The sequence below is a fragment of the Rhipicephalus microplus genome, chromosome 1 (assembly GCF_043290135.1).
Source record: "Rhipicephalus microplus isolate Deutch F79 chromosome 1, USDA_Rmic, whole genome shotgun sequence".
NCBI classification, from domain to species: Eukaryota; Metazoa; Arthropoda; class Arachnida; order Ixodida; family Ixodidae; genus Rhipicephalus; species Rhipicephalus microplus.
The window spans coordinates 290,558,353-290,573,722 of NC_134700.1; the positions used below are offsets into that span (position 1 = coordinate 290,558,353).

The window sequence follows — 15,370 nt, forward strand, 5'->3', positions numbered from 1 at the left end:
ATTAGGGGAAGGCCGATACCAGCCTTGGCCAACGTCAAACGGAGTTCGTTTGCGTCGGATGGAACGTACATAGTTTCTGAAAAGTGCGGACCTTTTAGGGACTTGTCGTCGCATCCGCGGAAGAGAGATCGCCCTAGCAACATCCTCACGGAAGGCTCCGCTCCGCTCACCAATAAGTTGCTTTCGATCACCGATAAGTCGATCTGCCGCAAGGGCCAGGACTCCCCTGAAAACGACACGCCAGTGGTGACTCCAGGTGCCGCGACACGGATCAAAGACATCACTCAGGGACAAAAGCGGATGCAAGACGATGCCGAAGAAATTTCGCAAGAAAGTCAGACGTCTTCGGCGCGAAGCATTTCGAGTGTTACGTCGTCGTCTCAAGATAGCCGCCCGGCGTCGCCTCTCGCTGCAAATGCACTTGAGAAGACTGAGTCTATACAGTGCAAACATTCTGCAAGGATAACGTCGAAGCAGTATTCGTCGACCGCAGTGAGTACGGCAGCTTTTTCAACATGCTCTGAGACAGGAGAGACTTCGATGACGACTGCAGTGGATGAGAAAAATACTCCGGCGCAGAGACTGAACAGTCCGCTACTTCTAACTGATGTGAGGCGACCGTTATCGATTAGGGAAAGCGTTGAAACGAACGTCAGAGAGCCTGAGGGATGGTATAGGGCGATGTCAGCTTTACAATCTAAGAAACAGCCTTTGCAAGCGTCAGCAGCCTTGAAAATGAAGATGGGTACGAGGTATGTTGACGACTCTCCGGGAAACAGTGTGGCTGAGCTAACGGCCCCGAAATCAACACGTAGCAATGACCTGGATGTTTCTGTGAAGGTATTGAAGAAGCGTGCTCCGAAAAAGAAATACGAGGTCAGCCAGGGGAAGGTGTCTATTGCAGCTGCTACGGGAACGAACGACGTGGCGACAACAGCTCGTCGACAGTTAAAGGAACATTGTTCTTTGACTCCCAGTTTTCGCATTTCATATCTCACGGAAGAAGTACCCCTGGAAAGACGTAGTGAGGTGTCTACATTGTCTTTGGATAGCCTGGTCGAAGAGTGGCAAGAGGTGAATGTCCACGAGAAAGGGAAAGAAAAGGTTTATGCCACCGATCGCGGTGACGCTTTCGATGCTGCGGAAACTTTGAAGCGGAACGAAGAGCCAACAAACTCGTGGGGCAAGCCAGAGACTGTAATGCGTAGCAGCTACAGGAGCAAAACTTGGAAATATTCCGAAGCCGAAGCACTTGGACCTGAAGATTCAAACAATACTCGGACGGAAGACGCAGATTACGATTCCGTAAGAGTGCGAAAGGAAATAATACAATATAAAGAATGCCTTTTATATCCCCTCTCCGTTTGTCTCCTAATGGGCTTTATCATGGTAGGAACATTCCTCTTGCTACCGATTGACCCATCGCACAGACTTGAAATCAAGAGTATGACTACTGCTGTCTGCGTTTCTCCGAGCTGCCTACAAGATGCTTCGTACTTGAACACGCTGCTTTCGTGGGACCGTGTGGACCCTTGCGTCGACTTTTACGCTTTCGTGTGTGACCGTTGGACGAGCCAGTACACCACGTCAAAGCACACAAGTTTTCCAGAAACTTTCGACGATGACTATGCCGCACTTCTTGAGAACAGAATATACTCAATGATCATAAATAAGTCTCTTGAGTCGCACAGTCTTCGACCGATCCGGCAACTCTATGAGAAATGCTTGAGCATCGCACGGACCGATGAGGAAGGGTGGGATCCCATCTTGGAGTTGATGTTCGACATGTCGCTCGAAGGATTCCCTCTGACACCGCCCATTCGAAGCAGCAAGTCAGTATGGGAGATGGCCGCCAAATTTCTGCGAAAGACGGGATCCAGTGCAATCTTTGGTGTTGGCGTGGCTGCTCATTCATTGAAGGGCATGAGCCGAGACTTCCTCTCAGTGGAACTTCCAGAAATACTGATGCGCAGCGATGATATCGACATTAATGATGCTACCCAGCTGTACACCGAAGCAATGTTCTGCGCGCTGAAAGCTCTCAAAAAGGAATACTTGCCACCTGTCCACGCTCTCAGTGTCGTCAAGTTTGCGTCCAACTTAGAAAAGCTTGTTCATCGGGTCGGTCTGACAGGAGCAGGAAGACCTGTGGTTGAAGTATTAGACGCATCGTCGGAGCTGTTAATTTTTTTCACCGAACTACTTCAAGGAGCCGAAAACGTTCCTTTCAGTGTTACGGGCTCTGAGGTTGTTCTGCAGTATCCCTCTGCAGTAAGAGACACTATCAGCCTTGTGCACGAAACTGAAGTCCATACGGTCATGAATTACCTCGGTATTAGGCTCATAGCAGAGATGTCGCCTTTCCTGCCCCGTACTGAAATGGTCGACTTCCAGAGCACTCTTCTATACGGCAAGCGTAAGGTTGACGTACCCCGCCCACAGCTTTGCGTCCGTATGATAGAGAAGGCCATGTCCCCTTTGATTGTAGTTTCCGTAATTTCAGAACTTACGGTGGATGGATCTCCAACATTCTTCCCGGGCATTACTGGAGAACTGTTCAAGGGTATCATGCAGCAAATAAATGCCTCGTCGTACTTCGACACTTACTCCAACGATGCCATTCGAAGATTGATGTCCAGGATTGAACTCCGCGTCCTTCGTCCAAACTGGCTGACAGAACCTGTTCTTCTGGAACAATACGTCAATGGGTTTTCTTCAGCGGCCAACCAAAGTGGTTTTCAGTATTACATAGAAAGCCACGAGCACACTTTCATGTCATCTCTTGGACGCAGTTCCCTGCAACGTTGGATGCGTCCCGTGTTCACTACGAACTGCTGGGTCGAGCTCGCACCACCGGCAATATACGTTCCATTGCTGGCCTTCGACATTACCCACAGCTACGGCGTAGGCGTTGACGAGCATCAGCTATCGCGGCTGAGTCGCCACCTTGCGGAATGCGTTCTCCATTTCATATTTGATTATACTTCGGCTATGACAAACGACCATCAACGCTGGTTGTCCGAGCAGTCCGAGAAGCGGTTGCTTGGTGCAGAGATCTGTATGAACGCTTCCGCAGGCCAACCTCTGTTTAGGAGAGTGAGTGACGTTTTGGCCGTGCACTACGCTTACACACTTTTCTGCGAGAGAAGCAAGGGCAAAGAAGCTCAAGTAGTGCGTCTTTCTGTTAACCGGGTCCTCTCATGGCGTCAGTTGTTCTTCGTGAAGCTCATGCTGGAAGCTTGCGAAACGTCCGCGCATTTAGGAAGAACCCGCTCGAAAGTTGGAGAAAAATGGACCATGGCTCTACGCAATTCCGACGACTTCGCGGCCGCCTACGATTGTCGCCTGGGATCCCCGATGAACGCTCGTAAGAAGTGCGTGCTATAGACTTAAGGAACGCCTTCAAATCGATTTCATTGCTAATAAAGTATTCTTCCACACAGCTCGATTCAATTTTCGTTACATTCTTTTCGGAAATGATGTTTCGCATTGTTATGTACCTTAGAGGCTAACTGCAACGTAATTAAACTTGGCGAAATGGGCTTGAAGAACTTGTGCCTCTTAGCAAGTGCAGCGCAACAGACAGAAACACGTCAACAGGACGGGTGCTAGTTCTGTCCTCCTTACGTGCTTAGTGCAATTTTAACACCTAAATAATAGTTGGAATAGTAAAATATGTCGCATGCGTGCAGTTGAACTTGCAATATGCGGTGCCAAACTCCATATTTTAATTTTTATTTACAAAGAGGTGGTTTGGCTTCTGCCCCTAATTGTTGGTTTTGTGGAGTGCCTGAGACAACAGACTGCTATCTAGTAAATTGTGAAAGATACGGCACATTGCGAAAATTTGCATTAAATGCCGTCCTCCATCTCATTAGATTGGAGCTAAACACTACAATGTACCTTGTGGAAGTAAGAAGGGGGCGCTGTACGTAGCTTCGACTGGAGGAGAGAAGAACAATGGATCGCTACCAAATACCCCGAATGGCTGTTTTGGTGTCCCAAATGTGCTTTCTTTGGAGAATTTGTCCCTAGGATTCTTTGACGGGAAAATTGCCGGCGTCTTGCAAGAGTTTATCAAACTTTCGTGGAGATTCAGACTGTAGAAGCGATTAATACTCCCAAGCTACTTGTTTCCAAATCGCTTTACTTATGAACCTATTTATTGTTGTGGCTCAAGTTATTTGCTTCATTTTCTATATCCCTAATCTATAATTGTCAATTTTGAATATTTATTCTCCCCTTGATCCCTCTCATCAGTTAAAAAAACGTAAGCTAGCAAAATAGAAGTATTTCGTTGGAACTATCCGGTTCTTGGACAATCCCCCAGTGTAAGTGCGTGCCACAGATTCGAGGCTGTTCTTTCTCCTGCGTTTGTTCTGCTGTGCTTGCTAAGATGCACATGTACCACACCCAGCATACACCTTTTCACAGGAGGGAAAAAAACAACGCCATGATGGGCTGCGTGCGGGAGTACAAAGGCCAAGGGCGCAGCCTTGTCAGTGCATTTCTGAGGGGTCACGCCAATTTGAGCCGCCCTAAGAGGACTATGGCGGCGCCCAGGGAGCCATTCTCGAAAAGGTCTATAGCCCGAATTTCTGCGTTAAATAATGGCTTGGTGTGCGTAGCCTATCCTGGATAAGTAATGGCAAGAACAGGAAAAAAATCTTCCACTAGCGTATTTAATTTACAATCAATGTTGTGATTGTCAGCTAGTAGAACGCCGCGGAGTCCTAGTGGTGTGCGTGCGGGAATTAGAGACCAATAAAAATAACGTAAATTGCAGCTCTCCACCACTCGTGAGCAAAACTTCCTGCAACCGCATTCCTTTTTTTTCTGTGTCACGCCCCTCTAAGAGCGACTAATTAAGAGTTACCTCGGTTGTATTACGAAATTAGCAGTGGCAGGTTGCTGGAACACTTATTTTACAGCCGGGACCAGCGTTCATATTTTTCCGTGAAACATAAAGCCCAACAGCGGTTGGTTATCACCGTGAGGTGAAAAGAATGAGAGCTATCACAGAGTGCTATACTTTACCCGGTGCACAAAATCAAGGACGACTTTGAGTACAACCTGTGTCTCTTCGCCACAACACTCTTGAAACGGAAAATATAGTTGAGTCCTGACTCAGTGCCTTCAGTATTCATCCACTGCAAACCCAACAGCAGGAATCCCCGACCATTGTTTAAAGAATGACTGGCAAAATATATTTGTACGAGGCTGCTTTAGCACAGCGTCAAATGCTTCCGTTAGCGTGTTCAGCACGTTAAAAAAAGTGTAACGCTATTCGAAAGACATGTAGTAGAGCGTATAGGCTATAACCAGCGAAACATCTCCCAAAGCGCTGCACATCACTACACTGTGGCGCAATGTACGCGTGGCATATGAAAGCTCCGAAAACTGATCGGCTTGCTTCCAGTTGCGAGTACTCAAAGCAGCAAAGCTTTATGGAAACACTGCCATGCTCAGTCCAAGGTAACTCAAGCACGTAAGCGCATACTTTAAGGAAACAAATGGGGTTCTGTTCGGTTTATTACAATAGTGTCTGGCGCAGCTAGACTAGTGTTTGAAGAAATGCAGCGATGCTTGCAGTACACATGATGGTGGTGGTGGGAAAACATTTATTCTCAAAAGCACTGAGAGTTGCACTACAAAGGAACATGGGTAGTTCCCTTAATCCAGAAGGCAACTGAGGGGAGCGTGCCGAACTCAGCATTGTTGCGAACGACGGGCCGATCCCACCGAAGCCACCACTGTTGCGAAGCCACCTCCGAAATCCCACCGCTGACCTCCACTGTTGCGAAAGACGGTGACGCCAAAATGGTCCCGAAGCGCCACTGCTTCCAACTCCGACGGGAAGGTCACCAGCCATTTGGTAGCGTATGTTTCTCAGCTCGCGACTGCTTCTGCGCAGAGCTGATAAGACGAGCGGACGAGACGACGGTGAGTTAAACAAGGTTTATGTACAGCATATATACAGAAGCGTTACAATTTCGGCACTGGGGCCGACAGAGACTCGAAGAGCCGAGCTCTCCTCTCTAACACATAGGTCAGCTTTTCGCCTAAGACCGCCGACTCACACACATGTCGGCTCTCCGACACGGGGACTCCTCTCCATAGGACCGCCGATCGCGACGCGCCGCAGGGCTTCTTTTATTTACACCGGGTCCAACCAAAATGTCCAATCAGAAGCGCCGCTGGTCGTCAGGGCAGATTCCTCCAATGGGGTCGCCGCGCCATGCGTCAGTCCACCAGACACGAGGACGCCGGCTCGCTGTCACGTGCGCCGCTGACTCAATGCACGTGGGCCAGAGAGGCGCCGCGCGTGTTCACGCCGTTGAGATGTTCGCGTCCGGGCGGACTGCGGGCTGGCCTTGACCCAGATTGCCTTTTTCAGAGGCACGGACGTTTGACGAGGACTCGCTGGCATAACAGCATTCACATCGGAAATGATGATATCTTCTTGTCTCTCTAGGATCTGGAGTATCAGCGACAACATGCCACCAGGGCCAAGAGGGCAATTGAACGAAGCTCGATGGTTCCTGGACTAGGAAACCCTCTCACCTTAGGGTGATACCGGGAATTGCTCGGAACACTGTTTCGAAATAAACAGTTATTTCTCTCTCTCTCCTTCCTACTTTTTGAAGTCAGTCATTAACAAAGCCAGAATACTCGAAGCGTCTTCCAGCAGTGTCACTGACTCTGAACGAGCGCGTTCTTCAAGACAGCAGGACGAGAGGATAGGGGAAAAGCGGGCAGCCTATAGTTAGAGAAACACGTTAACTAACCTTTATAAGCATGTGGCCATATTTGTTTTATGGTGTACGTTTAAAATTTGTTTTGTTACCACATCCCCCGCCACCCCCCTCCAAAAAGGGCGGATCCCACGTACAGTGGGAACAGATAATATGAGAGGCTGTCACACATGTCCCGTTTATTCGGGAGGCGATCGCCGGGCTAATTCCAAGAGCCGAAGTATCGGCCCCCCGAATCGCACCACGAAAGCGTGGACAATTTAGAAGTGGTCCTTTTTGGTGCGCCAGCGGACGCCGGCTGTGGCCCAAAGAACAAGTCAGAGCCGAGAGTTGATAAACAAACAAATTATATTCTCAATAATGGCAGATCGAAAACAATACATAAAAATGCACACTCCACACTAGTTGCATACAATATGTCACCAATCAAACCAATCAATCAACGTACTACACAATACAATCAGCCACACTCAAAACAACGGACACAGACAACAATACGCACTACAATGCAGTCGCATGCATTGAACAACCAAGACACTTAAGGACTAAAGAGATAGAAAACTTATTCAGTCCAAAGTCCTTGGAACAAAAGTCTGAATGATACTCTTCCGAGAATCACTCACTCAAAGTCCAGCGTTGTTGTCGTTCCGTAGCTCTCGAAGTTTCTCTTCCAGGAAACCTCGCGTCCTCAAATGGCCACTCTCCAAGCTTCAAGCTTCTTCGCCGGAAATCCGTCGGCTTCACACACGCAGCTGTTGCCCGCGTCTTCGCTCGATAGCGGTAAACCCACGCTCTTGCCTGTAGCTCGAGCCGTCCCTACGGACCAAAAACTTCGCCGACTACACGGCGGAATCTCTACGCACTCTGGCCCTCACTTCCGTCTCCTCCTGTTCTGTCACTACGGGCAGAACCTTCGCCGACTCCACGGCGGAATCCCTACGCGCTCCGGCGCTAACTTTCCGTCTTCTCCTGTTCTGTCACTACGGGCAGAACCTTCGCCGACTCCACGGCGGAATCCCTACGCGCTCCGGCGCTAACTTTCCGTCTTCTCCTGCTTTCTCGTTTCGGCTGCTCGATTAAATACGTTCCGCGCCACCTTCCAGAACGTTCTCCTCATTTCGTCGGCGCGATGCGCAGCGAAGGCTGGGGAGAGGCACGAGACGGTTCGACTGCCCTCTCCGGAAGATGATTCACTCGGTCTGACCCCGCCCCGTTCGTTCTGGAAATTTCTAGCGCTTGCCCGGCCGCCGCTGTGGGGTGAGGAGGTTCGTCTGCGAAGCCATGCTTCTGCGGGGAGAGCGCGCGCCCGGGAGCCTTGGATGTTTGCTTTCTTTTTATTTCTTTTTACCTCGCGGCGTTTCTGCCGCCCATTGTCGCAAGGATTTGGCGGCGCGCTCTTTTTTGCGCTCGTTCTGTGACACTGCCCCCCACTTTAAGAATATTATCTCATAATATTCAAAACCACACAAACGAGCACGAATAGTCACCACACACTCTCACAGACTGTAACACAATCCGTCGCTCATGACACTTCACATTCACAATATATCAGTCAATACGATTGGACATTGTAATTCAATTACACAACACGTGAAAACACAACCACAAGCACATGAGTACAACACTCCACCACACATTCCCAATAATACAAATGTAACAAGTTCTCTCATTACAACAATTGTACAATACTATACATCACATCACAGCACCAACACTTCGACACTTGTGACACAGGATACCCCAACATTAACACAACATATGGCACTCAACACTGCCAAACACATTCTGCTCTGACCTCAGCACTTATCCTGTGTACTTTGAGCTGCGCTTGCGTCCTTTCTTGCGGTGCTCGCTCGATCTCTTGTTTTTCCTCGTTCTTTTCCGGCGAGCCCTTTCCAACGACGGTATCTGAGGCGGCGTCTCAGCCATCGTTGTCGCTTCCGACACCGTTAACGCGTCATTACATTCGACGGGTCCTGTCTGTTTATTTACCCGCTTGATCGTGCCTATACATTTTGCCCGGCTGGCCAACTCCGTCTCCTTTACACTGTCGGCCGGTTGAGGTCGTGCCGACGTAAGTCCGGTTGCTCGGCCCGTGAACTTATTCGACACGATCGTCTTCTCCTTCGCTGTCTCTTGCGCCGCAGCTCCACCTTGGGCTCTAGTGAGATCCGTCACGGGATGCTCCTCCACTGTATCTCGCGGCCGCTGTGTTGGCGAGGGCTCTATCTTCGGGTCTTCTCCCAAACATTCTGGATCACTTGGCCCTCGCGCCCCGTCGATGTTTCCGATGACAAGGTCATACAGGGGGGTCGTCATGCATAAAGCAGTAACCTTCCCGCTGAAGTACGGGGTTTCAACCTCAATTTCTGCTTCGGGAAGCATCCGAACCGTACGGTCAATTAGGCAAACCGGTTTCGTTCTGCCTGTCAACTCACTTTCCCGTACCAAATTTCTCCGAACGATAACAGTGGAGCTGCCGGTATCTCTTAACACCGTAACGTTTTTGCCCGCAACTTTTCCAGGCCGCGCTGGCATTCCTTTCGTAACACCGGTTGGCTGTTTTGACATTACAGCACCAACAATAGGAATTTTCTCCCCATTTTTCAATTCTACGAATCCGTCGGTGACGGCATTATTATCGGATTTCGGTGCCACTTGCACACAGGATACCTGGTGAGTTTGACTCGCTCCGTTTCGACATGCATCTGCTTTGTGCCCAGTCTGACCACACTTAAAACATTTCACTACCGTAGGGCTCGTAAAGATCGTTCGACAGTTTTTCGCGCGATGACCCACTCGGTTACACAGAAAACATCGCTGCATGCTCTCTGGTGCACGCTTCTTTTCTTCAGGAGCCAATTTCTTCGAATCATCGGGACAATCCTTCTTGACCTTTGCCAAATTAGTTCCTCCTTGCGCTTCTAAGAATTGATCAGCCAATTCAAGCATTCCTTCAAATGACTCCGCCTTCCTCTCTTTCAAATACAGCGACAGGCTTGGGTGGCAACTAGTAAGAAATTGTTCTTTAATTAGCAGCTCTCTAAGCTCATCGTACTCCTGTGCTGTCCCTGAAAGTTCAATCCATCTGTCGAAATAGTGGCAAAGTCGGGCAGCATACTGCGTAGCTGTCTCACCGTCAGCTGGCTTTCCTGTCCGAAATCTGTCCCGGAATCCTTCCACAGTGAATCTAAATCGCTTCAACAAAGCAGCTTTCACCTTTGCATAGTTGGCTGCATCGGTCGGCGTCAGCCTACCGTACACACTGAGCGCTTCACCACTCAAGCAAGTACTCAAAGCAGTTGCCCATTGATGTTCCGGCCAATTCTGGCTCTTCGCAATCGTCTCAAATCGGTGGAGGTACGCGTCTAGGTCGTCCTTCCTTTCATCAAACGCTACGAGCAGCTTGCTTGGGTTCAAGCGGAAGCCGTGATCCTCTCGTTCGCTGCTTTCAACTCTAGCTTGGACCGGAGTTTCACTTCGCTGTTGCAAACGGAGCCGCTCGAGTTCTATCTCGTGCTGTCGCGGCCGTTCCCTTTCCTCTCTTTCTTCTTTCGCCCTTTCAGCTGCCAACCTCTCTCTCTCCAACTCAGCTTCTTTTTCCGCTTTGGCTCTTTCGACCGCCAACCTCTTTTTTTCCAGCTCGGCTGCTTTTTCTTCTTTTTCCCTCTGGGTGACCCACTTCCGTAGTTCGGCGCCAGAAAGACCCATCTTTTTACCAAGAGCAACTAACTTTTCGAGATCCATGGTGTCTCGCAAATAAAACCTTGCCGCGTGCAAAAAGTATCTGCCTAGATCAGTCTATCGGAGCACTCCCCTGCACTCGTTAACGAGAACACTGAACAACACACAAAATCGTTCCGATAGCACTATCAACAACTCGAGGCTCTTTCTCACTACTTTGGACACACTGTGCACCAAAAGGTCCTATGTCGCGGACGCCAGATTAATTGTCACACATGTCCCGTTTATTCGGGAGGCGATCGCCGGGCTAATTCCAAGAGCCGAAGTATCGGCCCCCCGAATCGCACCACGAAAGCGTGGACAATTTAGAAGTGGTCCTTTTTGGTGCGCCAGCGGACGCCGGCTGTGGCCCAAAGAACAAGTCAGAGCCGAGAGTTGATAAACAAACAAATTATATTCTCAATAATGGCAGATCAAAAACAATACATAAAAATGCACACTCCACACTAGTTGCATACAATATGTCACCAATCAAACCAATCAATCAACGTACTACACAATACAATCAGCCACACTCAAAACAACGGACACAGACAACAATACGCACTACAATGCAGTCGCATGCATTGAACAACCAAGACACTTAAGGACTAAAGAGATAGAAAACTTATTCAGTCCAAAGTCCTTGGAACAAAAGTCTGAATGATACTCTTCCGAGAATCACTCACTCAAAGTCCAGCGTTGTTGTCGTTCCGTAGCTCTCGAAGTTTCTCTTCCAGAAAACCTCGCGTCCTCAAATGGCCACTCTCCAAGCTTCAAGCTTCTTCGCCGGAAATCCGTCGGCTTCACACACGCAGCTGTTGCCCGCGTCTTCGCTCGATAACGGTAAACCCACGCTCTTGCCTGTAGCTCGAGCCGTCCCTACGGACCAAAAACTTCGCCGACTACACGGCGGAATCTCTACGCACTCTGGCCCTCACTTCCGTCTCCTCCTGTTCTGTCACTACGGGCAGAACCTTCGCCGACTCCACGGCGGAATCCCTACGCGCTCCGGCGCTAACTTTCCGTCTTCTCCTGTTCTGTCACTACGGGCAGAACCTTCGCCGACTCCACGGCGGAATCCCTACGCGCTCCGGCGCTAACTTTCCGTCTTCTCCTGCTTTCTCGTCTCGGCTGCTCGATTAAATACGTTCCGCGCCACCTTCCAGAACGTTCTCCTCATTTCGTCGGCGCGATGCGCAGCGAAGGCTGGGGAGAGGCACGAGGCGGTTCGACTGCCCTCTCCGGAAGATGATTCACTCGGTCTGACCCCGCCCCGTTCGTTCTGGAAATTTCTAGCGCTTGCCCGGCCGCCGCTGTGGGGTGAGGAGGTTCGTCTGCGAAGCCATGCTTCTGCGGGGAGAGCGCGCGCCCGGGAGCCTGGGATGTTTGCTTTCTTTTTTTTTCTTTTTACCTCGCGGCGTTTCTGCCGCCCGTTGTCTCAAGGATTTGGTGGCGCGCTCTTTTTTGGCGCTCGTTCTGTGACAGAGGCACGAATTAGAATGGTTTTTATGTCAATTTAAAATTCACGCAACGTTACGAGGTGGACGCAACATGTGCCGTACATCACTTAGTAGTGATGGTTATCATGTTTGGACGCGTCATTTACCTTTGTCGTTGATTCACGTCACGTGATATCCAATCAGGTATATGTGGAGCTGGCGAAACGGTGGCGAGCGGGCTATGAGCGTAGCATGTTGCCAAGTTTTACATGACACGCATGTCATAATTATCATATTTGGACGTCTCATTTACCTTCGCCATTTGTTCAAGTTACGTGATAGCAAATTTCGTATACGTGGATCTAGAGAAACGGCCATGAGCGTATCATGAGCGTGGTATGTAGTCATGTTATTACATGACAAGCTAGTAATGATTATTGTGTTTCCACCAGTCATATACCTTCATCATTATTTCACTTCACGTAGCCCCAAATTTGGTATATGTGAATTTAGCGCAACGACCTTGAGCGCACCATGAGCGTATGGCCTGTAATTATGACTTACGTGATATGCATGTCATGATTTACACGTTAGGGTCTGTCAGTTATGTTCGCCATGCAGTCATGTCACACCATAAGAGTTTTTCAATATTGTCACGTAAGAGTGAGGGTTGCCCGAAGACAGGAGACCAGGAGGTTAGTAGAAATAGGAGATCCGTTTATTTGGCGGACTTGCGCCCACTAAAGGAAAACAGACACACCGGCTTAGCGGGAGGCGAACTGCGCGTTCGACGGCCGTCGGGTAACAGAAATGTCCCACTGGAACGCAAGGCGCGTTCACCATCCGAGATACAGTCACCGTAGCGTCTGGCGCTATGTCGTTATCAACGAATGGTCGACGTGCGGGCCATCATCTTCGCAGATGAGACGCGGTGCATCCTGGACCACGATAAGGCCGCGTGCCGGCGGTATCGGCATGCGCAATACTATCCGCAATGCGCCTCGCGGCATTGCTCCCCTCCTCAACGTAAGCATCGACCCGATGCTTTGTTTAAAATAAAACCAAAACAAAAGGACAGCCTGTGCGAAAGTAAATGGCAAACAAGTACTAATCACGCACACATAAACAAAACAAGAGATGCAAACAGGGAGCCTCCTTTAGCGCGCATGATAGGGCTTCAAACGGGCGACGTGTACCACTTCTTGTCGTGCGCGGCGTCGTTGGGAGGAACTAGCCCCATCAGGGACCACTTCATAGTCCACTTCACCCACTTGACGGATGACTTTGTATGGGCCAAAATAACGGCGCATGAGTTTTTCGCTGAGTCCTCGGCGGCGAACTGGCGTCCAAACCCAGACTTTGTCGCCTGGCTTGTATGTTAAATCGCGTCTCCGCAGGTTGTAGCGTCTTGCGTCGTTTCGCTGTTGGTCTTTTATGCGCATACGAGCAAGCTGCCGGGCTTCTTCTGCGCGCTGAAGGTAGGCGGCTACGTCTAGGTTGTTTTCATCGGTGACATTAGGCAGCATGGCGTCCAGGGTAGTAACGGCATTCCTCCCATGGACGAGATTAAATGGTGTCATTTTAGTGGTCTCCTGCACCGCGGTGTTGTAGGCGAAGACCACGTAAGGCAGAATTAAGTCCCAGGTCTTGTGTTCTGTGTCCACGTACATAGCGAGCATATCGGCAATGGCCTTGTTCAAGCGTTCCGTGAGACCATTTGTCTGCGGATGGTACGCAGTTGTTCTTCGGTGATCTGTATGACTGTAATGTAAGATTGCCTGAGTAAGATCAGCCGTAAACGCCGTTCCCCTGTCTGTTATTAGTACCTCAGGTGCGCCATGACGGAGGAGAATTGATTCGACAAAAAATTTGGCAACTTCTACGGCTGTGCCGTTCGGGAGGGCCTTAGCTTCAGCGTATCGGGTAAGGTAATCAGTGGCCACTATAATCCACTTGTTACCGGATGTTGACGTGGGGAAAGGTCCAAGCAGGTCCATACCAATCTGTTGGAATGGTCTCGACGGGGGTTCAATTGGCTTGAGAAATCCAGCTGGTTTTGTTGGAGGTCTCTTCCGGCGCTGACATTCGCGGCAACTCTTGACATACCGCGCAACATCTGAGGAAAGGCGGGGCCAGTAGTATCGTTCTTGAATTCTGTGGAGTGTACGTGTAAAACCGAGGTGGCCTGCAGTGGGTTCGTCATGTAACGCTTGTAAAATTTCTTCTCTGAGGCTGCTTGGGACGACAAGAAGGTAAGCTGCCTTATTCGGTGCGAAGTTCTTTTTAACTACCACCCCGTTTTGCACACAGAAGGAGGATATCCCACGCTTGAACAATGCAGGCGGTATGGAGGCCTTTCCTTCGATGTAGTTGATCAACTGTTGTAGGATCGGGTCTGAGCGCTGCTGTAATGCAAAGGTGCTGCTGCTGATAGGCCCAAGAAAGGCATCGTCGTCTTCATGGCTTGGTGGTGCGCCGACAGGGGCTCTTGAGAGGCAGTCTGCGTCGGAGTGCTTACGACCAGATGTGTGGACTACCTTCACGTCAAACTCCTGAAGCCGTAGGCTCCATTGAGCGAGCCGGCCAGAAGGGTCTTTCAAACTGGCCAACCAGCACAACGCATGATGGTCCGTTACGACCTTGAAGGGTCTGCCATATAAGTATGGGCGGAATTTCGAGGTGGCCCATACTATCGCAAGACACTCCTTCTCAGACGTGGAATAGTTTACTTCCGCTTTCGACAGTGAGCGGCTTGCATACGCGATGACACGCTCGCAGCCCTTGTGCTTCTGAACGAGAACGGCACCTAAGCCGATGCTGCTGGCGTCTGTATGTATCTCAGTTTCGGCATTTTCATCAAAGTGACCCAGCACAGGCGGCGACTGTAAACGTTGTTGAAGTTCTGTGAATGCCTCACGTTCCTCAGCTTTCCATTCGAAAGGGGCGTCCGACTTGGTGAGCTGCGTCAAAGGGGCAGCAATGTGTGAGAAGTTCTTGACGAAGCATCGGTAATAGGCGCACAGTCCTAAGAATCGGCGCACTGCTCTCTTATCTTGTGGTTGAGGAAACTGTGCGATAGCGGCTGTCTTCTCGGGATCTGGTCTTACGCCATCTTTGCTTATAACATGGCCAAGGAACTGTAGTTCTTCATAGGCAAAATGGCACTTTTCTTGCTTCAGTGTCAGCCCTGATGACTTAATTGCGTCCAGTACTGTCCGGAGCCTTTTCAGGTGGTCGCTAAAGTTGGAGGCGAAGACGACCACATCGTCCAGGTATACGAGACATATTTGCCACTTGAGACCTGCCAGTACTGTGTCCATTAGACGCTGGAAGGTTGCTGGAGCGGAACAAAGTCCAAATGGCATCACTTTGAACTCATACAATCCATCCGGCGTGATGAAGGCGGTTTTTTCTCGGTCTCTTTCATCAACCTGAATTCGCCAATACCCT

General features: G+C 49.8%; 1 protein-coding gene across 1 annotated transcript in view; it reads left to right on the plus strand.

Annotated features, from left to right (window-relative positions):
- Positions 1 to 1,386: 1,386 nt before the first annotated feature.
- LOC142767373 (endothelin-converting enzyme 2-like) overlaps positions 1,387 to 15,370 on the plus strand; it is a 32,561-nt gene continuing 18,577 nt past the window's right edge. The window contains exon 1 of the mRNA XM_075868896.1: positions 1,387 to 3,096. Within this exon, the coding sequence (XP_075725011.1) occupies positions 1,387 to 3,096 (1,710 nt within the window). The remainder of the gene's footprint in view (positions 3,097 to 15,370) is intronic.